Source organism: Monosiga brevicollis, genomic scaffold, assembly GCF_000002865.3.
Source record: "Monosiga brevicollis MX1 MONBRscaffold_22 genomic scaffold, whole genome shotgun sequence".
Lineage (NCBI taxonomy): Eukaryota > Choanoflagellata > Craspedida > Salpingoecidae > Monosiga > Monosiga brevicollis.
The window spans coordinates 354,590-380,405 of record NW_001865059.1 but is presented as its reverse complement, the minus strand read 5'-3'; the positions used below and the strand labels follow the sequence as shown (position 1 = coordinate 380,405).

Here is a 25,816-nt window from a genome sequence, read left to right as displayed (position 1 = left end):
AATAAGCGGGCACAGCCCATGATGACTCTTGAGTGAGAGCCCTAGACGCTTTCAAACGTCGAGATGTCCACCTTGCACTCTTCGTCTGTCTCAATGCCAACGGCTTCCTGTGGCTCCCCGTCAACCAGCACACTAGATGAGAGCAGGCCGCTTGTCGTTTCCGCCCAGACTGCCAAAATTACGCAGGAGGAGCAGCACGGAGGTACGCACGTAAAGTTGCTTTTTGGGTTTGGGGTAGCCCTCCAGAATCTGGTCCAGAATGTCCCGTGCCTGCGGACGATGAAGATTAATTCTTGGGTGAGCTTATGGAGAGACAAAACAAAGAGATTGCTGGCAGCGGGCATTCTTCAGGCGTACCAGACGGCGTCGTTTCTTCCACTCAACGAGAAACTTGGTATATTTGTCATTGATGCGCTTACGATCAGCTTCGGTCATGGTCTCGCCATCATCGCGCAGACCCTTCAACTTGGCTTGCTTGCGCATGATCTGAGTGCAGCGCACAAACAACACATGGTTATGATTCAGGGGGGAGAAGATGCACCTTGACTGTAAGACTCAAAAGGCGACCAAACCTCGGCCTGCAGCTCAGCCAGGGTTTTGTCGGCCTCGTCTGTGGTTGGTTCGGCCAGGGTTTTGGACAACTCTACAAAGAGAGTGCAAGACATGAAGAAGGTCTTTGTTTAAAAAAAAAAAAAAAAGACTGGAAGCTGGACTAGGAGGCAGGATGGGAACCAGGAGGGATGGCACACCGCTTTCAAGGGCAGAGACAGTGCTAGTCAGTTCCATGTGCGTTTTTCGCAATTGGTCGAGCTCCTGAGGGATTTAAAAATCATCGCGAGTAAGCAAGAGTCGGTACGGAGGTTGTGTTTTGACGGGGACAGCTGTTACCTCATCCAAAGCGTCAAGCTCGTCCTTGGATAGCTTGTCCATGTCCGTTTGAGGAACAAAGTAAATCTTTTGCTTGCCATAGGTCTTTTCGCGCAGGCGACCGGCTTCCGCCGATGCTGCCAGCGCACGACCCACGACCTTCCAAGCACAGAGAGAGAGGAGAGAAAAAAAGGTAGGACAGGGGGTTGCGTGCGCCAGGGGGTTGCATGAGCTACCTAAAGCATGTGCGAGAAGCTCAGACTTTGGAGAACCAGGGAGTAAAAGATACCGTCTTGCTAATGGCTTCGTGCAGGTTGGCAAAGAGGTCATCTACCCAGACCGGCGCGGGCACCGCCGCGCAGCACATTGAGCAAACGCAGCAGCAATGCGGTGGATGTGCGCCGAAGCGGAGCGTCGAGTGTGTGGTGAGATCTCCACGTACTGGCATTGTATGGGCGATTCTGGCGCAACAAGTATTCTTCCAGCATCTTGGACGCAGCTATGCGGGTTGAGCACATGATGTGAGCGCCAACAAAAACAGCTTTATTTTTTTATGCCCTTGGCTGTCCGATGTCGGCCACGCGTACCCACCCTTCTCGTCCTTGATCTGCTTAGGCTTCTTTGCAGCCGGTTGCGGCATGTCGGCGGTGATCTGTCTGCCAAGCGCCTCTCCAGGTGGTCTTTCAATCACCTCCCACTTGCTTGTTCCTGACGGTCGATGCTCTGTGCTGCGTGTGTGCGCTTCAACGTCCCGCGAAGAAATGCAAGCTCTTTTGAGGCTCAGTTTTGTCGACAAATCCTTCCCGCCAAAGAAGAAGCACGACCTAAGCGAAAACCGTTTGCAACGGTTTTTTTTCGCTGTGTTCTTCGACGGGTGTTTTGTTGTTTTGTTGTTTTTTGTTGGTCTGAATAAATTGCTGACATTTTAGCGAAATACCGTGACTGCATTCGATTGCGGACCAGTGTCGTAAAAAAACCATAAAAAATGGCAGCGCTGGTGCGCCGATGCATGGGTATGAGCTGGCACCGAGCTGTGCGTGGTGGTACGGCGTGTAGCTTGCGCGCGGCGCTACCACTTGCGTCTCGGGCTGGCTTCAAGATTTACACGCGCACTGGCGATGCTGGTAAGTCTCTTCGCCAGCTGCGACCTCCGGCACCAGGCACGCTGAAGACGAGGGCTCATGCTGCGTGCTGGTGGTGCGTCTTGCAGGTACAAGTGCTTTGCTGACGGGCGAGCGCCGGCCCAAGTATGACCCGTGCTTTGAGGCCGTTGGAACCGTCGACGAGCTCTCCAGTGCCCTTGGGTGAGGCCAGCAGCGCACGCCCTCCAATCTCGCAGGAGCGCGGCCGTTCTCTCACCCGCACACGCGTTGCAGCGTAACGATGGCCAGCATCCGTTCCGAACAAGCCTTGCAGGACATCAACGAGCAGTTGCAACGAATCCAGTGCATCCTGCAGGACGTGAGCTCTTGCCTCGTCACGCCAGACGATGATGCTACCCCCGAGCACCTGCGCAGTACGTCCGGTGAATCGTGGATTCGGGCTGGCCCCGAACGGCAACCCGTTTCTTCTGACTGCTGCCACCCCCTGCTTTGCTTAATTCGCTCATTTTAGAGGCCGTCGCTTTGGATGAGGCCTTTGTCACCGAGCTCGAAGCCCTGATTGACGCACACGAGGAAGAGCTCGCGCCGCTCAAGAACTTTATTCTCCCTGGCGGCGGGCCGGCCTCGGCCAGCTTCCACGTTGCCCGAACTGTACGTGACGTCTGCCCTTGAACAGCTCGATACTCGCGGCCAGCGTTGTAGCCCGTACCATTGGGCTCGCTCATCACGGCGCTGCACAGGTGTGTCGACGCGCGGAGCGGCGGGCCGTAGAGCTGCAACAAGTACAGGCCGTGCAACCTGCTGCCCTTAAATTTCTCAACCGGCTCAGCGACTATCTCTTTACTCTGGCTCGTGTGGCCTGTCATCGCCAAGGCGAGGAGGAGCTTGTCTATCGTCGTGCTACCCGTCGCCGTACGGCCCGCGTCGATGTGAACAATAAACCCCAGGATGCCTGAGATCGGAGGCGTTTTCAGCTCTGCGAGCGTTGGCCTTTCTTTGCCCCTCTCTTCCTGTTAATAATCGAGATATGGAATGGAAAGATCCGGATCAAGGCTTCACAATTTGGGGACACGGTGACGTTTGCAATTCTTGTTTATCAATTGGATTGCTGTTTAGCGTGGAGGTGCCCAGTTCTAATGTACACTGCAGATTGTAGCTTCGCGACAGTCAACCGCAAACAACAATCGTCTGAATCAACCGTTCCTCTCACACTGTTAGTGGTCGAAGACACCTTTCAAATCTTCTCCTCCACTTCCTCCCCTGTTGTCTGAGGTGTGTCGCGAGGTGCCCGCTACGTTTCTCCACGCTCAATCTCGAGCTACGATTCCCAACCGCCCACCAACGCGATTACACCTGGTGGTGAGCGGGGCATGAAACGGCATCCCACGTCCTGGTCATCGAGGGTGCGCTCGAGGTGTCACGTACCAAGGCGCGTGTTAGGTCGGATTTTCCCTAACCAGCCAGATCCCTGTCGGGTCCAGAGGTTTGCGCCGCTCACCTTCCCAACCTCTTGAGTCAATCCTTATCGAGGGCATGTGATCTATTCCGCCGTCTCTAGATTTTTTTATCGACTAAAGGCACCTTGGAGACCTGCGTACGGCTGGGTACGCGTCATTATCTCCCTCAGATTTTCACGCTCAGGCATAATAAATGAAGGTTGGGCCCTAGATATGATGTAATCTGATTTCAAAACATTAAAAAACCTGAGGCCGTTTGTTTGTGTGCTTCATCTTGCACATTTGCAGATGGCGCCATGCTAATAAGGCTCAGCAGAGTTAAGCCGCTGCATTTGACTATGTTGCAGAAGACGCTTAAACTCAGGTGTGGCTGCTGAGCTCAGCGAGCTAGAGAGCTGGATATTGCTGGTGCTTTGCAAACGTCACGCTGGGGCGCATTTTTCTGGATCTTCATGCAAAGCGCACCGTTGTCATGCCTCAAGTTGATTTTTCAGTAGAACGCGTCTCTCAAGACGAATATTTCCTCAAAGCAACCTTCTACGGCCTCGAATATAAATCAGCTAAATTGTCAAAAGACAAACGATTAGAGGGGGCTCCTGGTAACCTTTCGCTCGATGACTTCAAGACCATCATATCGGACTCGACATCAACAGCGACGTGGACTGATTTTCACACCATCGAATTCAAAGGAAAATCGACGAGCCAGTCACCAGTGTCTGTGAAATTGGAAGCGCCTCAGAATGGTGGTGATGTTCAGCTTCGAGAAATGTTGTTTCAGTTTTTCAACTGGTCAACAACAAATTTGACTATTGTTGTGAAATAATTGATGATGACAAAAGAACAATCCTACCCCTGATAAACTTTCAACAAAGTGAGGGTATTCGTTACCTTTGAACACCTTTGGTCATTTGTTACCAAAAATAAATTTTTTCCGTTCATTTTTCCCTCTGTTGGAGGCTGGAGCTGTCTGGCAAGGAAGATAAACGGCAGCGCCCTGGTGGCCACTCGATCAATCTTCAGAGATCAAAAGGTGGGATACATTTTTTACCTCATTAACTATGGTTGAGCCAGCTTTCGAATGCTCATCTTCTTGTATTCCGCTGATATGTGGCTGCCATTTCGGGTCATCCCACCTCGGCTGGCAGACGGCCGGCATGCGGCATCGCCGGGGTAAACAGGCATGTACAGGCGTTGCAACGGCCGGGCATGATGGAAGCCGGGTTTGTCAAGGATATCGGTGCGCCTTGGTGTTGAGAACCGCTTCACTGTGTGACTCTTTGGTGTTGGAACGTTGACATTTCCCCGCATACAGCTGACAGTGGTATTTGTGCCTTTAGGCCGAGCGTCGAGCCAAGGCAGATCGTGTATCCCAACTCCTACGTCATGACATTTACTCTTTGCGTAGAATTTGAACTGTGAATTGCCAAACAAAAGAACCAGTTCAGTAGCCTGAATGGGTGCTGCGAATCATAAAGTGGCCAAATGACGCGCTGGATGTGGCTGTAGACAGGGGTTTGGCAGGACCGATGGCTAGTGGGCTTAGCGCCCGTCGTGCATGTATCGTCATGGATGGGCCATGTCAGTTTCCATGCAAATTGCCAAAAGGGCAGTGACTGGCTCGCTCTGTGTTCGTCTACGAACAACTCCGGTATCCTTGCGTCTTGGTTATTGAGGAGCACGACGAAGGTGTACTGTCCAAAGGCCCAGCATGTTGGCTGTCGTTGCTCTTGATTCGATGTTTTCTTTGGTCATGGGCTTATCGGGGTGTCGACTGATGTACAAAATCTAATCTGGACAAAGCATTCTCTGACACTTGGATATATGTTCGCTTTGCAGGTTGCCTGAGTCAAAGCCTAGGCCTTGGCTTTGGTCTGAGCTTTAGCCTTTTTGAGCTTCAAATTGAATTTCTTCTCAAGGGCTCAAAACCATGCTTGCTAATTGCCGGGCAAACAATTGGCAAGAATTACACGTTCTGCCTTTGGACAGCTGTTGACCGTGATGTATGACGTCTTCCCTCAGGCGTTGATCAACGCTTGAATTCACAGCGGAAAGCGCCAATCCAGAGCAGTGACATGCCCCATCGTCGCGTGAGTGGTAGGGCAAATAAGCTTCAATTGGAACCAAGAAAAGCGCCCGATGCCACGCTCTCATGTCTCGTCCCTAACACCACTCTCTGTGTCAGTACCACAGCGAACTAGCTCTTACACCTCAAGAGCATGTGTGGCTTGCATTCGTCGCTGCGCCTGTATAGAAAGATCACAAAAAATTCGAGGTGAGAGGCAATGGATAACCCACAAGCTTTCATGCAAAATGGTCTGCTTATCAATCAGGTGCCAATTCGTGTCTTGCGTATGCTTACGTGTAGAAGGTCTCGACTTCAGCATCGGTGAGAGGGTGAGAAGAGCCCTTCATGCGAATCATGCCAATGCCGTAACTCGAGATCGACACAAAAGCAACTGGCATGTTTCGAGCCTCATGGCCAAAGAGGCACAAGAAGGTGCAATGAGATATGCGATGTGCAAGGTCAGGACCTGCTGCCATTTCAAAGGTATGTTTGGGGAAAAGTTTGTTGGCTCAAACCAAAAACTGCAAGGGATACTTTCCTAGGGACTTTTTAGTGATGTATGTCAATGTTGTGTATTGCTTTTGAACAGTCACTCACGCCTCAAATATGAACAGAGATAAATTTGCACGTCAGTGAAAGTTCAAGGCAACGGGCAGCAGATTCTGCGAGGGCTGCGCATAGTGCTCCAGCAACGAGAGGAGATTGTCAAAGACGTCCCGCGATTTTTTAAAGTTGACACCTGTCCCATGCACAGCAAAACATTGCAAGTGAGTTGGAATTTCGCGGTAAAAGTACATGACAGCCACGAGCACAACGTACCAGCTGCAGATTGCTCAATGTGCATGTGGTAGTCCGAGCCATCACCAATAATCATGGAGAGCGCGGCAAAGCTCTTGTCACTGGCGCGGATAATAAAGGTGCCCGGGGGTTTGCCTAAGATGCCGCATAGCCGCATGCGTGTCAGCCCGGCGAGTTGGAAATGGGCGGGGAACAGAGCGGGACCTACCACGAAGATACGCAAGAGCTTCTTGGCGCGTTCGTGAGCGCCAGTCCCAGTCCATTGTGGGCAGGCCCGAAGGAATGGGAGGGAGAGTCGGAGCCGGGGCAGGCGCCCGTGCCTGTGGGCGTGATGATCCCTACACAGCATTGCCACAAGTGTAGGCGGTGTAGGCGAGGCATTGATAAGAAACAAGTCGAAGCTTTGTTGTGATGCACGCCACGCAGGATTTACGGGCAGCGGTGGATCGTCAAGCGTACCTTCCAAGACTGTTGGCGCTGCAGGGCGATGGCATCCATGGTCATTGTGTTGGCTACATCAGACAGCCGCACGTTTGCCAAGCACAAAGTGGGGAGGAGCCAGCCACAATCAGGATTCAAGGCATCAAACAGGGCACCAGTTCAACAAACTAGATGGAGAGTAGAAATGAAACCAAAGAAGAAAAGAAAAGAAAAGAAAAGAAAAGAAAAAAGAAGGGAACAAAGGGTCTTGCAGCGTATGTAAGCACACGTACTTGCACCGGCCATCTTTGATTTGGCCTCGCGTTCTTCCATGAAAATGTGAAAGGGGCGGATGTAGCGGAGTTGGCAATTGAAAGTAGGATGAAACACAGCAACCAGCGATTGAATAGCGGCCTGGAGAGAGGGCCAGTTCTCGCCGGTGCCCTGCAACCGAAAGCCCGAGCCCGTGGCCTCGAGGAGCTGTAATACACGCACACGCGGAAGCATTGGCAACAGTGTCGCAACCGTTCTAATTAGAACAGACAGGAAGACAAAAAAGCGGAAATCAATCTCCCTAGGGCTTCCCAGACTGACCGCCGAGTTGACCGTGTGATTGAGATACGCAAGATTGTAGCTGCCGGGCGCCGACTCACTGGAGTGCACCACCTGCTCAAAGTCGGGCCAGAAAGGTGAGGCGAGTCAAAGCAAACTTGACCATCATGCCAGCCTATAATATTCCATCGGGGAAAACCAAAGGAGCAAAGGAGCTAGACTCGGCACGTACAAAGCTGCCCGTTTGTTCATATTGCAAAAAGTCTTCGCAGGTGGTCTTGCTGAGATCCTTGAAGAACCAGGCCTGAGTGAAGAGGTTGTGCTTCTCCTCATCAAGCTTGAGGCGCAGCATATTGGGAGGCACGCGCAGCAAAAAGGGGCACTCGCGGTTGTCGTTGCCATAGTTCTGGATAAACCACCATACCCATGTCCACAGTGAGCCATTGTCTTCAACGGAGGATGTTATTGAAGCGAAAGTGGCGTGACAGAAGATGCATGTGCTCTTACGCGAATGAAATCGAACAGCATTTGGAAGCGTTCCTTGGAAAATTTAAAGCCAATGCCAAACTAAGGGTGATTCAAGAGTACGGCAAGGTGAGCCGATGTGACTGCGGGCTTAGCCCCTTGGCCATGTGATGGCAAGCGGGCGAGCCCACCTTATCCGAGTGGAGTCGACAGCTGGCCAAGGCTCGGCCCGCGGCAACATATACAAGGACCAGCATGTTGTTGCCTGTGTCATCAAGAACGTCCAAGACCCGGAAGGTGCCCTCGGGCGCGCCGCGCACCTCCTCAATACGCTGCGCGCAAGTGAATGTTGGGAGCAGTGCCCAAACAGCCGAGATGAGCGGGAATCAGATCAAACAGAAAGTCGAGAGAAGAGACGTGGCGCGCAAGTGCATTTATGCGTTTACAATATGAGGCCTAACCTGATCGATACCGGGGCCCCGGTAGTACCAGCCAGCCTGCGTCGACTTGACATCGACCACGCCGTGAGGCCGATCCTAGCATGTCGTTGCCACCGCACCAAGTTATCAAGACGACGGCACGCTCATAAACCGTGTGGTGAACTCGACGGTGCACTTATACTTAAAAGCAATGCGCGCATGTACGTACGGGCGGAGGAAGGTTGGTGTTGAACTGGAATAGGTGATCCGGTGGGGGTCCGACGGGGGCTCCGCCCACCTCGGGCAGCGGGCCTCGCCCGCCAACGGGGGGCACCATGGGTGGCCGGGCACCCAGTGAAGGTCGGTGGGGAGACTCGGGGACTGGGGGTGGCGTTTGGGCTTGGGGTCGGGACGGAGGAAGAGCGGGCCCCCGTTGGGCCACAGGTGGCGGCCCAGCAGGGGGTCGGCCTTCGCGTGGCGGTGGGGTAGCCGGGGCAGCTGCTGGCGAGGGGGGCGCTGGCAAGGGTGCTCGCTTGATGCTGCCCGGGCGATCGGATGTTGGCAAAGGGGGAGGGCGGTTGGACACTGGCACGGGTGGCGGGGCCGTGTTGTCTACTGTGCCACGGCGCGGTGGCAGACTGGCTGGGCCTGTTTGCAGTACAACACCCAAGCACCATGTACCCATGAAAAAACAAAAAAAAACAAAAAAAAAAAAAACAAAACAAAAAACAAAAAGAAACAAAAAAAAAAAAAAAAAAAAAAAGGGTGGCGCAAAGATACACAACAACTCGGGACACAAACAGGAATTGACAAGTGGCTGCGGGCAAACTGACCATCATCAGTGCTCGAGTCGCCACCCATGGGCTCTTGAAAGCGGGCAGCAGCCCCGCGTGGGGCCAGGGCCGGCGGTGGCAGACTGGTCTCTGCTTGGCCAAAGCCAAACTGGGCATCCTTGCTGTTAAAGGGTCGAGCACGGCCGACACGAGAAAGGGAGAAGTTGAGCGGGTCGCCACATTAGAGGCATGACTTCAAACTGAAAAGGGCCATCGGCGAGGCGGGAAGAGCGCAGCGCACCTTTGAACAGCGTCATACATGTCAAGGTCCTCAATCACGGGTGGTGCCTGGGCCGGGGGCGGCACCACGGCTTCGCGGCTCGCGTAAAAGTCATCATTGTAAGCCTGAGCCATGACAGCAAAGCATACACGTGGGACTGTAAGAATAACCCGGGCAGGAGGCAAAAGTAGGGGCAATGAACAGCAAAGATCATTTCAGCCGTGCCTGGGCCACGGGGGTCTTGGGAGCACTGGCCGCTTGCAGCTGAGAGAAAAAAACGAAGAAAGAAAAAAAAAAGTGTCCAGTCAGCATGGGCGTGGAGGAAGGCTTGGCAAGGGAGTAGGGGCTTGGTCATGAGGCATACCGCGAGTTTGGCTTGGGCAATGCGCGCCCGCATGGCGGCTTGGTGCTTCTCGAGGTCATCGATTTCTTCGTTGGTTTCTTCGTCAAAGAGACGAATCACGCCGTTAATGTTGCGGCCGATGACGCCAATCGCCTTACCCTCTTCCGGCTCGGGAATCAAGGGTTGAGGCTGCGCAGCTTGTTGTGCAGCCTATGTGAGATGGCACGCGGGCCACCATTGCATGCAGCAAGTGGAAGGCAAGGCAAACCCACAAGTCTCGATCAGCGACACAGGATGCATTGTGAAACATCCACACGGGGTCGGTGAGCCTAGACGCACCTCGGCCTCCACGTCAATGCCTGCTGCTTCAGCCTACGGGACAAGTTTAGCATGTGAGGAGCCAAATGATGCCCGCGAGCCAAAAACGACGTTATTGGCGACAAGTACGAGGCCAGCACGCTTTATGGTCTCTGACCTCGAAGCGGCGCCGCAGCTTGTCGATGGCACGCATGATTTGCTGGCGGTGCTGCGGAAACTGCTCAAACCGCCCCGACCCACAATCACAGGTGAGCGCGAGTCTATAAAAGGGGAAAGCATGGGGGTACTCGTCGCACAAAAACGTACGCTGACGCCCAGACGAGCTAGATCATCTTCGGTCAAAGCCAAGAGTCGAACTCCATCGACCTTTTGCTTCTTAAAGTTGCCAGCGTATTCGCCCATGCCCTAGATACGGCAGATGCCAGTGAGAAAGGGGACGCGATTGGGTGGCGGCCTGTGCTTTGTAGGGTTGGGTGGCGAGCCGGCACTGAAAGCAAAAGGGGGCACACCTCGTTCTTGAGCCAGGTCACAATGTGAGCCACGGTCAATTGGGCACCGGGAAGTTCGGCGCCCTGCTCGGGTGCGGAGTGGGGTAGCGGGTTAGAGAAAAGAGGACAACGGGTTAGCAAGCACGAGGCACCGTGGTTTGGGACCGAGTATCGGGCGGGAAAACCTGCCTTGAGGCGGGCTTGTTCGCGCTTTTTCTCTTCGCGCTCTTGAGCTTTGCGAAATTTTTCGAGGCTTTTGGCGCGGTTCTTGGAGACTTTTGGAGCCTTTTTCAACGTTTTAGGGTCCAGCTAGCCAGTATAACCGCACCAAGTGAGGGCCAGAGTGGCGCTGGAATCCTCGAAAACAGCGAGGAGAGGAGATCAACTCGCTGCGAGAACAAACCTGTAGGCGAACGGGCAAATCGGCATTTGCGTTGCTGTGTCGCGACCGAGTCGTGGGGGAGGAGAGGTTAGAGGGCCATGCTGTTGTGCAGGGTCAACGAGTAAGGTCACCAAACACGAGCCATGGTTGCTGTACCTGTAGTAGCACACGAGCTCGATCAGACTGCCAAACTTCTCAGTGGAGGTGGAGATGAAAACGCCCTCCGCAGTGGCGCTGATGGTGGCTGTCTTTGTTTGTTCCGCGTGCCTATCACAAGGAGTCGGCGTGAGCAGAAGAGCATTGGCTGGGATGGGTTTGCAAGAGCCAGCTCACCGATAGCACAGGTAAAAGTTGTGGCCCTTGCCGTCGTCGTAAATGTAAAACGTGCCGTCGGGTAGACCTAGGCGCCGAGGGCCAGCGTCGCAATGAACAACATGGGTCGGGTCGTTGGTTGGCAAGGTGTACTGCGGGCGCGACGGCGCTCACCCTCAAGCTGCTCTTGTACATGGCTGGCAGTCTGGTTTTGCAGGTAGTACGGCGCACTTATCGAGTGTTCGTCAATCTAGCACGGACAGTGAGTATGAATGTGAGCTGTCGGAGGTGCGCTTGGCGCAAGTGTTGGGGCGTTGACAATGGAGTCCAAGCTGCTCACTGCTGTGATAAATGCCGGGTTCATGCCCTTCATGGAGGACTTGCGCTTTGATGAGCGCATCATGGCGCCGGTCTGTTGCTGTAAGCCAACGGGGCCCAGCTACGACAACCGCAAGGGGGAGGGTCAATGTAGTCCGATGTGAGGTTTACGCCATGAGCAGTTTGGCACAGGTTTCAAACAGGCCCCCGTACAAGTCCCATCAGGGTCCCGCACGGGAATTGCACGGTCCCAAAATCCTTCTCATGTCAAGGATGCGGGACGTAGCGGCTCCACCTTGCCGCTATACCATCCCGGTCGACACACGACGCGTGCTCCCCCCGTTCCAACAAAATCTGCGCGCACTGGTCGCGCTCCGCCTTTGGTTCCCTAACACCAGCGCAGAGCTCGAGCCTACCTGATCCACAAGTTGACGTGTTCCGTACTCGACACTTTACCAAGCACCCTCGCAGGTCAGGCGGGGCACAAAAGTCCGACCAGTAGTAGAGCGGCACGCTGCCGTTTCAGCTCCGCAGCTCGATAAAAAATAAAAAAATAAAAAACTTAAAGACACAGAAGGGGCGGATCCTTTATGTCTTCATGGAAGAGAAGGAGAGAGCAAGGGGTGGCGAGGCAGAGAGGTGTTGATGTTATGATGGTGGTGTATAGAGGAAACAAAGCAAAAGACAGAGAATGGTAATGTCAGCGAGATGTTTCAGAGATGGTCCCGTGTGAAATGAATGCGTCTTGATGATCGCATTTTACTCTTTGTCCAAAGAGAGAGAGAGAGAGAGAAAAGAGAGTTTGAGAGAGAGAGTTTGAGAGAGAGAGTTTGAGAGAGAGAGTTTGAGAGAGAGACAGAGAAGAGAGAGACAGAAAGAATGAAGAGAGAATGAAGAGAGAGCCAGAGAGCCAGAGACAGAGAAAGAAAGCGTTTTCAAGAGAGCGAGTTTAAGAGAAAGTTTGAGAGAGGGACTGGGATCGAGAGGAGAACACAAGGAGAGAGAGAGAGAGAGAGAGAGAGAGAGAGAGAGAGAGAGAGAGAGAGAGTTTGAGAGAGAGAGAGAGTTTGAGAGAGAGACAGAGAAGAGAGAGACAGAGAGAGAGAGGCGTGCAATGATATGATTGAAGAGTGCCCCAGACAGGGATCTCATTGCGAGGATGCAGAAGGGGACACACACATCTTCATCTCAGCTGATACAATTGGGTGGTTGCGGCAGCGTCGCTAACTACAAGAAAGGCCGCAGAAGACAAAGCACCCCTCGGGATCAGGGGCGAACACCGACTTTATAGGGGTCTTTGAGCATCAGATCGGCCAATGGCTCGGGCTCACCGATCCAGGTGAGATCTTTCAGCGAGTAGCCAAAACGGTTGAGACGAGGCTCGAGGTCCGCCACCACGGCTTGACAGATGGGCGAGTCCATGTCGACGATCCGATTCCAGTCGTTAATCCACGAGTAAACGCCGCCGTAGCGCACCTTGACATGGTGAATATCGCCGTGAAACTCGAGCAGACGACGTCGGCGCAGTCTCTTGGGGGAGCGTTGCAGCCCATGGTCGGGGCCTTTGTCGTCATCCTCATCAAAATCGTCGCCTTCGTCGTCGTCGTCATCGTCGTCACTGCGGCCACCGTCGTCGTTGCCAGCCCCATCAGCCTTGGCTCCGAGGTCGCGCACAACAGCATCGTCATCGTCGGTGCCGCTGTCGCCATTGTCGTGGATCGGATGGGGTCGAATCACATTGTGGTCAATGTCGTGCAGCTCCAAGGAGTGGCCCTCGTCATCAAAGTGGGTGCTGTGGTCCTCGCTGAATTCCAGCTGCACTGGGTCTGGAATATGCAAAAAGTCGAAAAAGATGTTGGTATAGGCCTGGGCCATGCTTTTGGAGCGGTTGAGGTACAGTTCAAACTGAATGCCCATGATGTTGTGCAAGTGCAGGTGGTCTGCAGCAAAATACTCGTGCACCTGAAGCCAGTGGAGAAGGATCTCACGGCCGCAGGTGGTGCGCAGCGCGCGCCAGCGTCGTCGCCAGTTGTAATGCGAGCAGCCGAGCGGATGACGCATGATGAAGAGAAAATAGGTGGGATGCGGGGCAAAGGCCTCCTGCAGGAAACGGGTCATGATCACGTGGCGCGGGCTCTTCTCGAGCAAGTAGTAGTTGGACGTATTCCAGTAGCGCGACCAAGACCGAAACAGGTCTTGTCCACTGTGCGAGGTCATGAAGGAGCTGTTGTGGAGGAGATGGCCTTCTGAGTGCAAGGCGTAGGCCTGCATCCCGCCCAGCTTTCGCGCCGAGGGGTACACGTGCTGCAGGTGCTGACCCTCATTTTGCGGTGCATTGGACTCTAAAACAGGGGTTGAGAGCATGCGTGAGCTGCAGTATGGCAGGGAGCGGTGCATCTCGGGGTCAGGGTCGAGCCGGGGTGACAGACGTTGGATGCAGCTGATGTTGTTGTGCTGGCAGAGAATGAGGTCGAGAATGGTCGTTCCACTGTCACACAAGCGCAGAAATGGCGCGGGAAACACAAGGCGTGTTTGGGTGAGCGCAAGCAGTTTCCAGCAGCACAGAGGGTCGTTGAGAGCGGTCAGACCTGTGGTGTTGTCCAATGACAAAAATGTACTCGTGGTTGTGAATTTCCTTCGGTTCAGCTGGGGCGTGCCCGCGCGGCTGGACCAGCGTCAAAAAGGAAAACAGCAGTCCCAGCCCAGCGGCCACGGACCGAGGTGCCATGCCGGCTTGGTGCAGCACCAAAGGGGTGGGCGCCGGCTCGTGACGAAAGACGGCAAGGTCGACCGATACCACCAGGCTATAGCAGAAAAAGAAACTGCCCCAGAGACCAGGACGAGACAGGGGCAACAACTCAAATAGTAGTTGTGGTGCTATCAATGATATTATTATGCCGCGTTGTGTGTGTGTGTTTCGTACTTGCACCAATCAAAAGGTGCTCGCCGTCGCCACCTTGCGCCCTTGCATGCAGGCACAAACGAAAGCGAGAGCGTTTCAAACAGCAGTTTCAAACAAGAGATGACAGGGGCAAAGGAGACGGTTCAGAGCCGTCCTGCGCTTAAAATAGAGTGGAGTGTAGCAAACGGCATAAGCAGAGCACATGTAGCAAAACACAAAAACACACACACACACATACACACACACACACACACACACACAGTGTTCTCTTTACGTCATCATATGCAGAGAGGGACATACGAAGACGTGCATTTTTTTTTTTTAGCACCCCTCACCTCAGCTGTGACAGAGCTTGGACTCCTCTCTCTGCCTCCTCTCTCTGTGTCTAGATCTCTGCAAGGTGAGGCAGGCGCCTGGTCTGCGATACACCCTGACTGTGTGATCTCCTGACTGTGTGATCTCTCCTATTGGGATCCCCTTGTTGGGTCTGTCGACCATGCCAAACCCCCTTCGCACCCATCATGACTCTCTCTCTCCCTCTCGCGTGGCACTGCTTTTCTCGTAGATCGATCACCCTGTTTTTCGGACCAAGCATCGAAAAGATGAACAAATACGAGGGCGCGTTGGAGGGCGTGGACGGGGAGGAGCTCTTCTCCGAGGTCATGCAGCGCTTTGCGCGCCGTGCGCAGCTCAAGCTGGTGCGCGCCGTCCTCCAGAACGACGTGCAAGCCATCCGACAGGCTGTCAATGATGGTGCCGAAATCAATGAGGGCATCCTCCCCTTGGCAGCCTACGAAGAAGTGGCCAAGGTCAACGAGATGGACTATGATGTTCTCGCACAGCACCCGGCACTGGCAGATCAAGCGGAGCCCTACAGTCAGCCACCGCAGTTTCAGAGCGGTGAAAGCGGCACTCCCAACGAATGCTTTCCCACCGGAGAATACGACGCCCCCATGCGCGACGTCGCCTACTGCTTTGCCACCCCACTCATGTGGGCTGCCCACGTATTTGCCCGCCCGGAGACAGTGGCCGTCCTGCTCGAGCTGGGCGCGGACCGCGACGTGCAACTCCCCAATGGCCTCACCGTCATCATGGCCATGCTGGAATGTAACGAGGGCAACGATATCAGCAGTGGCAGTCCCGTGGACCTCCTGCGTCAGCTGGCCACCCCGCGCAACCTTCAGATGCCCACCAGTATCCTGGAGCATGTCCTGACCAGTGAGGACTGGACTTTGGACGACGGCTTGGCCTCGCTGCTCGTCGAGCTGGATGTTCCCATCTCCCGTGGCTTTGCCGATGCCGTGGCCGAGGACTCGAGCTGGATGTCACCGGCCGTCGTTCCCGTGGTCGCTCGCGCTCGTGTTGACGAAAATCTGCCCACGTATGAGGGCTAAAGCGATGCACGCCCTTCGAGCCAAAGGTACCCGGGCGCATGCTTTACTAACAACACGTTGTGGGGTCCTTTTCTTGGAGCCAAAGGTACACGGGCGCATGCTTTAGTAACAACACGTTGTGGGTTCCTTTTCTTGTCTTTGCTTTCACCTTGAGACTCGGCCCGGGTTGGCCGCTTTACCCAAACTTCAGAATCCAATCGAGTTTTATTTTTTTCAACTACATGCAAGTCTATATCTGAATCATAGTCTATCGGAGTCGGAAGTCTCTTGGTCGGGGATCCCAGTTCAAGCCCAGCCGTTCAAACAGATGGTTGTGGTGTTCCCACAAAATCCTCGACAAATGCCCCTGCACGCTGTGCTTGGCAAAGGCCAAAATGGGTCAGTCATAGAGGGCAATGACGCCCATGGCGCCGATGCCAACCAAGACCAGAAAGATTTTTCCTAGCATGAAAGAAACACTCCCCGACGCCTTGAGATCTCCCGCCAAGTGGTTCCCGCCGACATAGAGAAAAGTGCCAGCCGCGGCCGCCTTGATCAAAGCCAGCGCCATTGACCCAGAAATGCCTACAAAGCCCGTCCGTCGCACCACGCAAATCAGCAACAACGTATGGACAAGAGGCCGCGTCGCTTGCTTTTCTGCATCTGCCCAAGATGCGGCACTGACCGGCAAAGAGTCCAATGACGATGCCCAGGGGCGTTGAGATTGAAAACAGCAGAATGAGTGTGATCTAGCCCACAACAGCCATGTTTCCAATGAAATGAAAAGCAGCCGTCCACCCAGGCATTTGCAAGACGCCGTGAACGACGGCAGCTCATCAAACCTGGTAAGACTTGCTGAGTGCGCTCTGCAACAGTTCCATGCCCAGGGCATAGCCAGCTAAAGACTTGTGCGCCAGGATGGCCACAAATACAGCCGTGACAGCTTGGTTCGAGGCGCCCAGCGCCAGACCAGCGATGGTCGAGTGGACCAGAAGAGCCATCAGCAGGGACATGACCACCCAAGGCGACTTTGTCCGTCCCAACACCTAGACAAATGCCAGACCACTCGGCAAGAGTGAGCAACAACACAAGACTCCATTCAGGCTCAAGTTTCACTCGCAGGCGCCCAAGAGCCACAAAAACCACATGTTCGAATCATACCGCCAATGATTCATGACTGGTGCTCATAGTCGCGTAGCGGCTGCGCTCACGTCCTATCAAAGTGCCGGCAGCACAGTCAGTCTTTAAACCTACCCACACCTCCCCACATCTCGCCCCCTCTCTTCATTGGCATATGACGCGGTGTATCTAGACTGCACGGCATCCAGTCGTGTGCAGCTCTGCGCAACATCCAACGTACGGCGTGTGGAGGTGGAGGACATGCCACGTGGGCGAGAACAGGAGAGCTCATTGACGTTGCAATTGTGCGCGGGCAGCAGAGTGCTGCTTTCAGTCAAAAGCGGGTCGCTCATGGGCCCTTCCATGTCCGAGCTCAGCTTGCTGCCGCTTCGCGGGCTTCCACAAGCCGTGGGGAGTGGGCTGATGTCAGGGTTGTTGTTGTTGTTGTCAGCATCCACGACGATAAAGGCAATCAAATCAATGGCTAAGACGAGCACAAATCCCAGAGTGGTGGCCAGGAACACAAAGGGATAGTGCTCATCCAGGCTGGGGTCCTGACTCAGCGCATCGGGCAGCAGGTGCACGAGCCCGGCCGTCAAAAAGACACCAGCGGCCAGCGCGGTACCCAGCTGCAGCACGCGGCCCGCATGGTCTGCCTGCGACACAATCACCCGTGGCAGAAAGGCCCCAATCAAGCCTGCCACCAGAACCGTTGGGATGGCAATGTACTGAAGCCCATGCCGCATGGTGGAAACGGTGCTTCGACAGCGTATCCCGCTGCGCAGAAAGGTGCTCCGGCGACTTGGCTCAAGAGAGCCACCCCTGCCGGAGCCGAACGTGCCTCCGCCGGCCAAGTCCAACCAGACGGTGGTGTCACCAAGACGATCAAGCTCTCCACACCGCGACACACGTATACCTCTCCGCCTTCGACAAGGCTACCGGCGGTTCAGGGTCCAAAGTCCAACGCCCCGGCCGACCCGTGTGGCTGTTGAATAGGACCGCCGACCGCGCCGTCACCTCCAAAAAAAAAGAGAAAAAGAAAAAATGGCGCAAAACGCAATGATAAACACCAACACCAAATCGTCTGACAACGACCCATTGATGTGGAGCAAATGGGGCATTTTATAGACTTATTGAAGATCTATAAAAGACCCGTGTGGGAAACGTTGTTGGTGATTGCTGAGTTCTTGTTGTTATCAGTCATGACACGTGGTGTTAGGGCGCGACGCGCGACGCTAGCGGCAGCGGGCAAGAAGCCTGGTCAATTCAATATCGGAGAGGGCGGGCTCCTTGTCTAACACGCAGCACCGGTGTCGTCATGGCCGTTGCTGCTCTGCAATCGGGTCGGGGAGGGGAAACGTGCATGCAAAAACTCTCAAAGTCCAAACGCCCATGTCTCGTGCAGACTTGACATTTCTAGTGTTCATGACAAACATGGGTAGACTCTCGCTGACACGACGGAGCCCGATACGTTAGACCCAAATGGCCAGCATGGTCATGATGGACAGGCCAAGAAGAAAGCCGAGGCAGTTTTGAACCAAAGCCGGCAGCATGGTCACCGATTTCATCTCGACAGCCAAGTGGTTCCCACCTGCAACATAAAGCGAGCAAGGAAAAAAAAAACACGGCAGTGAAGCCATGCGTGCACCTTCCACGGCGTGTGCACAGGTGTGCGGCAAGGTATGCAGACACGACCCTTAGGCTCGAGTACGCACCAATAAAAATAAAGGTACCAGAGGCAATGGCTTTGAGGATGCTCAACTGCGTCGGCGAATTAAAGCCTGCAGCCCAGCCAGCGCCGGCAGTTGAGAAAGTCAATGCACTCACACACCCAGAGCCGTAGCGCATGGAAATGGGGCCCGCCACATACCAGCAAACATGCCAATCAGGATGCCCACGGGCGTTGATGAGGAAAAAGCAGCCACATACAGGTGCTATCGTTGTCGAGGTGGGAGCCAAGCCAAATAAGGTCGCTAGAAACAACTCGCAGTCGAGGCGGCACGGCACGCATCATTGGTACAGGGCTGTGGGTGCACTGCTGACCTTTTTCCACGCAGCAAGCCGCGATTTCATAATCTCCCCACCCAGGGCATATGCTGCCAACCCTGGAACGAGTCGTAGGCGAAGACGGACGATGACTGAGCAATATGCAATCGTGGGGCCAATGCACATGAGGTCGCTTGCTCAAATATGGGACCAACCTTTATGAGCGAGGATGGCAACCAACAAGGCCACCTCCTCATCTTCCGAAGCGCCCAGCGCCAAACCGGCAATGACCGAGTGAATGATCAAGGCCATCAACAGAGCCAACACCACCCACGGTGATGGTGCTGTCGATAAAAGCTGCACGTGATGTCCCAGCAAACGCCAAGCACATGCCGGGACAACAACCGTGACAATGAGGGCGACACAGACACCATGACAAAGCCGAGCTTTCACGAAAGAATGGTTTTGACTCATGCATGTGGGCTCACCAGCTCATGGTCGCTCTCTGTATCACTAGTGATTGGAGCTATCGCGCGAGCAACCACAAAGAGGATGAGGGGAAGGGTGGTTGCAGTGATACGCTGCCAAGAGGCAGCAGCACTCTCAATTGATACGTACAACCATGTGTAGGAATGGCTGATCCAAGCTCAAAGGACGTGTCAACAGGAGGCTGGGCGCGTTGCAAAGGTTTGTTGCTGTTGATCTCAGCAACCAAGATGGAGCGCTCATGCTGCTCCGTCAGGTGGTGCCGTTGCGCAACGTAGGCGATGAGGTCCAATAAGAAAACCAAGCTAAAACCACACAGCACAGCAAGGTACGCGAATGGAAATTTGTCGTCGATCTGGTCTGAGTCGGCAATGGCATCCGGAAGCAGGTGCATGAATCCAGCGGAGAGAAAGACGCCGGCAGCAAAGCTCGTGCCAATGTGTAAAATTGTTTCCGCATTTTTTACACGAGCTCGGATTAAACGGGGAATCTGTGTTCCACCTAGACCGACCAAGAAAATGGTCGGCACCGCCGCGATCTGCAAGCCGTCGACCCCCATCCCGAGAAGGAACGAGCCAACATTAACCGTCGAAGAGCGTGGCCTCCAGCGAGCTCAAAGGGTCTGTTGTCGAGGTGGTCGGTCAAGGTTGGTGATGACCACGGTCCACGAGTTGAAAAAATGAACTTGCTCAAGCAGAAAAGTCACCAGAAGGAGCCGCCACAGTCAGTCTCAGATCCTCACGGCGCTCAGCGCTCCTCAAAGGCTCCTGCAAGCTTCAGCTCCTGCTCCAGCACACGCGTGGTCACTGTCTCCTACCTCCAAGAACCACTGGCTGTCATGCAACTCCCAGGAGCATCAGTCCCACAATTCCATACACAAGCATACACTCGCACGACTGAGGACGCTGCAGTGAAGCCAGCAACCGACCGCGTGCGCACGGAGGCGACCACCAGCGCCACAAGAGCAGCAGCGAGAAATTTCAAAGAGAGAGAGAGAGAGAGTGTGTGTGTGTGTGTGTGTGTTGTGTAGAGAGAGAGAGAGCATGTCAACTCCGATTCGGAGCTCGGAGTTTGAGGGCTCCGTGCACAATTTCTTTTGTGTGTGTGTCTCGAACGTCACGTTCGCAAGGGATCGAATTTGGCAAAGGGTTGACGCTTGCCCGTAATGTTGATCGCACACACATACAAACGACACCTGCACACATTGGACATTGGACATTGGTGACTGCTTGGCAGTGTAGGAGCTTGTCACAGGGAGAAATCGAGCCGCACGTCCATCTCATCCCCTCGTGACACAGGGGGCATGGTTGCGGGCCACCAGTTGACGCGACCCAAGACGACCATCAAGCTGGGGACCAAACAGGCCCGCACCACGAAGGTGTCAATCAAAACCGCAATCACAATGTAGAAGGATATCTGCACACCAAGGGCGACGCCCGCGCATGCTTTGTGAAGTGTGGCCGGGCCCTTATCAACCGAGCCAAACGACCGTTCTTACTCTAGCAACTCGCCCAGTAACAATCGTACCTGCACCAAAAGTGCTTCGTGGGCAAACAGCAGGCCCACAAAGGCAATGGCCATGATGACGCCAGCTGCCGTGATCACCCGCCCCGTGCGAGCCAAGCCCAAAAGAACGCTATCCCAGGTGACATGAGCTCTTGGTTCTCAGCCTGGAAAAAAGCTCCATGACAAAGGTCGTTAACGTACCTCTCGCGATCACCAAACCCCATGCGACGAAACTCGATGATGCGTGACAAGAGGAAGACATGGTAGTCCAATCCCAACCCCACCTAAGCATTCACGAGGTGCGAACACAAAGTATGAGCAAGGCACCTGTCAACATCTTTTCACCAGCAAGTCAAGTCACACAACGCCAAAAGGCAATGCCAAGGTCATCAAAAGACAAAAAGAGAGCAGGTAAGACAAACAAACGGGGCTTCCCCTCGCATAGCGGCCACCTCCGGCCCTGCCGACAAGGAGACTGTCTCGGTGGTTTTTTTGTTGGCCGTACCATGACGCAGAAACAGAGGACAGGCGGGACCCAGCACAGGCCCCCGAGTTTTTGGAATCCATGAAAGCCGGTCCAATGCAAAGCCCCATACTCGTAGACACAAGTGGCCACCCCGTACACCACAAATTGTGTCAAAGCAATCGACACGACGGCCTTGAGCGCAATGGGCACGCTGCGAAACGCCGCCAGCATCAGCAGAAAGACCATCGAAGCAATTACAATCATCATCACGCCAAACTTGGCATATAAGAAGTCCATGGCGTCCCCATCTGCATGCACGCCCACGGCAAGCGACATAGGAAAATGATTATAAAACCCGCCCAGGCAGTACAATCTCCTACCCCAGTACCTCCTCTACTCTCAATCTAGCTTCCAGCACAAGAGGGTCAAAGAGACACGATTTGAAAGGCACTGACCGCCGTTGTCGCCGCGAGCCAAGAAGTACTCAAAGTCAGAGTTCGCCGTGTGCTCGGTCAAAACCTGGGTGCAATGACAAAAAAAAAAAAAAAAAAAAAAAAAAAAAAAAGCATTTGAAATATTCTTGCAGTATAGCGCGTGGCGCATCTCGCAATGCTATGGCAAGCAATGGCCAGGTGCATACATACTTGGCGTGCTTGGCGTAGCCAGTCCTGGCCGTCCACCGACCCCGAATCATACAAGGTCTCAAGCCACAAAAACGTGGCGCTGACGCGGCGGGCTTCCTGTGAGAATACATTGCGCTGATACCATACCCACTGTGCCCTCGCGAACATATAACCCAAGACTTCCGATCTCGTGAGCAGAAGTTCATGAGGAAAAGATGCCAAAACTTACTTGGGTTCGCTGGGATTGAGCGAGTTGTAGAGCAGAGCCTGGGTACACACGGGAATGCATGCTTTGACCGCAGGCAACGCAAGCACTTCTGCATTCAAGGTTCGCATCATCTAGACAATGCGGCACATTCGTCAACGCGCAACGGCCGACGGCCGACGGGCAGGTTGCATGGGCGTTCTATTCCTGACCTCGCACGGCGACTGCTGAACGTCGGGCAATGGATCAAAGCACTCGGGCTGTTGCAACGCAGGCGGATCAATGTCGCCACTCCATGCAAAACCAAAGGCTTGGCGTTGTGAACTTCCCGTCAAGCTAGACATGCCAACAAAGCAAATTGCGCGCCAAAATGAGAATAGTCTAGTGACGGCTAAACTGGGACACATGCACATACTTGTCGAGCGCTGCCATGAGAATGTCAACGTCGTCAATCAGTGCCGGGTCCCATGGCACCACATTGCGTTCTTTGGCCGCAACCACAAGGGCGTATGGAAAAACCATCCCTGCCCCAAACTCCGACGCCAACGTATTATAACCTCGAGGTAAAACAGGCGCAAGAAAAAGCAGATTCATGTTAATACCGGCCAAGGGTGCACCGATGAACACTCTTCATAAAGTAGCGGGCAACGTCTACCTCGCACGTAGTGACTGTTATAGGGGCATTCGCAGCGGACTCCGTCAATGCGATGAAACGAAAGCGCCGGGTAGGCACAGGCAGCAGCGAGGGCAAAAACGCTAAGAATGGAAATCCACGGCCGTGAAGTGATCCAGTCACCAATCTTGAACCAAGCCGAGCTACGCGCTCGTTGAATGCTCTCAGCTTCGAGTTCTCGCTCCAGCTGGTCGTCTAATCATGTTTATGCCCCAAACGACACACATCAGCGAAAAAAGCTGGATGAGCATGGGCCCAGGAGATCTTTGTCCCACCAAAAACATACCGTAGGGAAACTCATCCAACGCGCTGGGGTCCAAGATGTCATCATCATCATCTTCGTCCTCGTCATTGGCGGGACCGGTCATGTTTGCATTGAGCGAAGCAGCTCGGTTGCTGAGCTGAGCGTATTGATGTCCTAGCATATATTGAATGGGCGTTGAGCGGCCTGCGTAACAAAACCCAAAAACCAACAACATCAAGGGCCAGAACTCGTAAAAATACAGCGGGTACGTACTATGACGGCGAATCTGGATGTATTCGTGCGCAACAACGTCCTCGTGCAGCGGTCCCCCGCAGCATTTTCTAAGCCATCATGTTGGTAAGAGGCAAACACGATGCTTCGACCACCAAAGCTATAGGGCGGGGGGGGGGGGGTGCCAATTTGTCAAGGACCCTGGGACGCACGTTTTGGCCGAGTTGATGAAGAAGCGCTTAAACGTGAGAATAAGGGCTGGTGTAAGCGTCAGATTCTCTAGAATCGTCACACTCACGGCGACCCCTGACCCATAGCCTACCAATGCGCCAGCATGGGGCAAATCATGAAGGGTGTGCAAGTGGCCTATGTGACTGTACCTCTGGAGGTGGGCAAATCCGGTCGTACATACCCATCGATTTGAGCAGGTCCAAGGGTAGAATGACGAGACCCATGCAACTCAGAATCAAGGTGATGCCCGACACCTGGGTTTGAGCACACGAGCGTTGCACCAGAGGATGATGATCAGTGATGAACGCCACACGGCTCCTTACTCTCCCAGGGCAGCTGAGCAGGGCAAAAGTCACATGATACCAGAATTGTGTGCCCCGCCGTGCGCAGCACGGTGGTCAAAGCCTCCTCCATGCGTTGACCTGAGTTCACCAGTCGTGTGGTTGATGGTGCAAGCAGGCATGGTGCAGGCCGTGAGCGACGGCAGCGCCTGCCGAGGGTATGATACACGAACCAACCTTTGCGAAGCTCTTCTCGAAAGCGGGATAAAATGAAAAGACTGTAGTCAACGCTCATGGCAATAGTGAGGCTCATCATGAGGTTGGGGGCAACCGTTGAGACGCTGGTAGCCTTGGCCACGGGCACCATGAGCAAAAAGGAGAAAATCACAGAGAGTGCCACGCTGACAATGGGCACCACCACGAAGCGAAAGGAGCGGAGCGTCAGGCATAGCACCAGCAGGGCCAAAGGGATGGATATGCTATCGCCCAGGAGCAAATCGGCTTCAAGGCCATCGACGACCGTGTTCCAGAGTGCATCATCCCCCGTAACAACGAGTGAAGTGCCGGGCGGCAAGTGCGTCTGAATGAGGCGTTGTGCAGACTTTTCAATGAGGCTGTAAGCTGCAAAGTCGCTATCGCTCCAGCCGTCGGTAAAGCGAAAGAGGATAACCATGGTCTGATTGTCCGAACCCCGGAGGTCGGGTCGGCGATTGGGAATGCGATCGAAATAGCGGAACACATCAGGCTGCGCAGCACGGCGCTGGCGCTGTGGGTGGGCCTGCAAGTTTAATGTCGTAGTGGCGCTTGGCTCTGTCGAGCTTGAGGACGCCTGTGACGTCGACATGGAAGAAAGAGTAGAAGACAAGGTTGTGGTACTTGGGGACGTGGACATGACAGGCGCAGGGCTGGTGGACAGCGTTGTGGGTTGGGTTGTCGTCGTTGTCACGATGGACGTTGAAGTTGTACTTGCGGCAGATGATGCGGTGGAAGTGGTGCTAGATGCTGTGCTAGATGACACGGTAGATGATGCGGTGGATGTCGTGCTAGCATTTACAGTTGCGTGGGTCGTACTGTCCTTTGTGGTAGACGATGTGGCGGATGTCGTGCTGGCCTGTGGAGTAGTCGATGTCACGGATCGGGTGGTGGAGCCTTCCGTGGACGATGGTGGCGCTGTTGTGTGAGTGACAGTGGCTGCCGTGGAGGTTGAAGAAGTCGATGAAGTGGGTTGATCATCCGTGTAGTAGCCAATAAAGACTGTATACCATTGATACGACTCAAAGCTGATGATGTCGCTCACAGCGCTCATGTTTAAGACGGCGTCGAGAAGCCCGTCGCAAAAGGCATCTGCCACACAAATGCATTGTAGCAGAACCATTGGTGAGTCAGCGTCAGGATAGGGACACTTGTGGGTGGTACTCGAGGCGCACCAAAAGACTCGGTCTGCTCTTCGATCGAGGTATCACTGGGCAGGCGGATGCGCAGTGCAAACACGTCCGTGCCCCCGAGAGGATTGCTGAGGTTGGACAGCATCTCCCCAGCCTGCGGCGTTGGCATAAATCAAGCAGAGAAGCGCAGGACCACATGCATAAGAGGCTAGGAAGCGACCGTGGTCATGTGCGTGCACAGATCCAGCTTCAACGCCGCACCTTCACCGAGGGATAATGCGATGGAATGGTTCCGCCATCATCATTTGTCAAGTCGAGGAAATCCAGCCCTACAAGGCGGCTCCCAGAAAACCCAAGCAGACTTTGAAGGCACGGGCCCTCATCAAAAGAGGGCAGAGGAGCTTGTTCTCCCGATCAAATCGAACATACCTTGCCAGCATGACAGGCCGGCGAGGAGGATCCAGATAATAATCACCGCAAACCTGGCATCACAGGCACCACAAACGTCAAAATTTGCGCCAGCCCATTCGAGATCACCAATCAAAGCCCAACAAGTACCACTTACTTCCATCCTCGATCCAAAGCCAACACATAGCTCTGCACGATGCCAGCCTGCAGCGGCGCCATGATGCTAACCACCCCCTCAGCCGCCTCGGCGCCCTAAACGCGATCTCTTGTGTGTGTGTGTGTGTGTGTGTGTGTGTGTGTGTGTGTGTGTGTGCTTTGCTCGCTTGCTCGCTAAGAG

General features: G+C 54.2%; 6 protein-coding genes across 6 annotated transcripts; 2 read left to right on the top strand and 4 right to left on the bottom strand.

Moving 5' to 3' along the window:
* Positions 1 to 132: 132 nt before the first annotated feature.
* MONBRDRAFT_33648 (uncharacterized protein) lies at positions 133 to 1,507 on the bottom strand (the record flags this gene model as incomplete). Its single annotated transcript, XM_001748281.1, has 8 exons — positions 133 to 270; positions 358 to 486; positions 573 to 643; positions 750 to 813; positions 889 to 1,026; positions 1,157 to 1,197; positions 1,310 to 1,366; positions 1,459 to 1,507. The coding sequence occupies 8 exons, from the start codon at positions 1,505 to 1,507 to the stop codon at positions 133 to 135; spliced, it is 687 nt and encodes a 228-aa protein (XP_001748333.1).
* A 345-nt stretch (positions 1,508 to 1,852) lies between these two features.
* MONBRDRAFT_38259 (uncharacterized protein) lies at positions 1,853 to 3,088 on the top strand (the record flags this gene model as incomplete). Its single annotated transcript, XM_001748352.1, has 5 exons — positions 1,853 to 1,991; positions 2,078 to 2,171; positions 2,244 to 2,383; positions 2,482 to 2,621; positions 2,711 to 3,088. 5 exons carry the CDS (start codon positions 1,853 to 1,855, stop codon positions 2,924 to 2,926), a joined length of 729 nt encoding a protein of 242 aa, XP_001748404.1. The 3' UTR covers positions 2,927 to 3,088.
* Positions 3,089 to 6,097: 3,009 nt separating this feature from the next.
* MONBRDRAFT_33646 (uncharacterized protein) lies at positions 6,098 to 14,088 on the bottom strand (the record flags this gene model as incomplete). The annotated part of the gene is made up of 28 exons (XM_001748280.1): positions 6,098 to 6,231; positions 6,312 to 6,425; positions 6,499 to 6,628; positions 6,750 to 6,802; positions 7,004 to 7,190; positions 7,305 to 7,376; positions 7,495 to 7,668; positions 7,770 to 7,829; positions 7,919 to 8,059; positions 8,189 to 8,263; positions 8,376 to 8,794; positions 8,980 to 9,101; positions 9,221 to 9,324; positions 9,564 to 9,752; positions 9,882 to 9,914; positions 10,018 to 10,077; positions 10,167 to 10,265; positions 10,370 to 10,657; positions 10,752 to 10,785; positions 10,887 to 10,997; positions 11,064 to 11,130; positions 11,217 to 11,292; positions 11,383 to 11,481; positions 11,805 to 11,874; positions 12,124 to 12,507; positions 12,540 to 12,583; positions 12,645 to 13,848; positions 13,949 to 14,088. The coding sequence occupies 28 exons, from the start codon at positions 14,086 to 14,088 to the stop codon at positions 6,122 to 6,124; spliced, it is 4,659 nt and encodes a 1,552-aa protein (XP_001748332.1). The 3' UTR covers positions 6,098 to 6,121.
* Positions 14,089 to 14,783: 695 nt separating this feature from the next.
* On the top strand, positions 14,784 to 15,704 carry MONBRDRAFT_38257 (uncharacterized protein; the record flags this gene model as incomplete). Its single annotated transcript, XM_001748351.1, has 1 exon — positions 14,784 to 15,704. One exon carries the CDS (start codon positions 14,784 to 14,786, stop codon positions 15,654 to 15,656), a length of 873 nt encoding a protein of 290 aa, XP_001748403.1. The 3' UTR covers positions 15,657 to 15,704.
* A 1,239-nt stretch (positions 15,705 to 16,943) lies between these two features.
* MONBRDRAFT_27895 (uncharacterized protein) lies at positions 16,944 to 17,500 on the bottom strand (the record flags this gene model as incomplete). The annotated part of the gene is made up of 2 exons (XM_001748279.1): positions 16,944 to 16,975; positions 16,996 to 17,500. The coding sequence occupies 2 exons, from the start codon at positions 17,498 to 17,500 to the stop codon at positions 16,944 to 16,946; spliced, it is 537 nt and encodes a 178-aa protein (XP_001748331.1).
* Positions 17,501 to 18,001: 501 nt separating this feature from the next.
* On the bottom strand, positions 18,002 to 25,698 carry MONBRDRAFT_33644 (uncharacterized protein; the record flags this gene model as incomplete). The annotated part of the gene is made up of 27 exons (XM_001748278.1): positions 18,002 to 18,345; positions 18,470 to 18,535; positions 18,625 to 18,688; positions 18,839 to 18,892; positions 19,229 to 19,266; positions 19,359 to 19,764; positions 20,155 to 20,421; positions 20,499 to 20,642; positions 20,754 to 20,862; positions 20,934 to 21,016; positions 21,238 to 21,506; positions 21,654 to 21,717; positions 21,839 to 21,866; positions 22,051 to 22,160; positions 22,239 to 22,362; positions 22,442 to 22,550; positions 22,682 to 22,894; positions 22,986 to 23,147; positions 23,217 to 23,284; positions 23,387 to 23,492; positions 23,587 to 23,659; positions 23,769 to 23,827; positions 23,924 to 25,030; positions 25,114 to 25,225; positions 25,333 to 25,400; positions 25,501 to 25,553; positions 25,637 to 25,698. The coding sequence occupies 27 exons, from the start codon at positions 25,696 to 25,698 to the stop codon at positions 18,227 to 18,229; spliced, it is 4,137 nt and encodes a 1,378-aa protein (XP_001748330.1). The 3' UTR covers positions 18,002 to 18,226.
* Between the last annotated feature and the right edge of the window lie 118 nt (positions 25,699 to 25,816).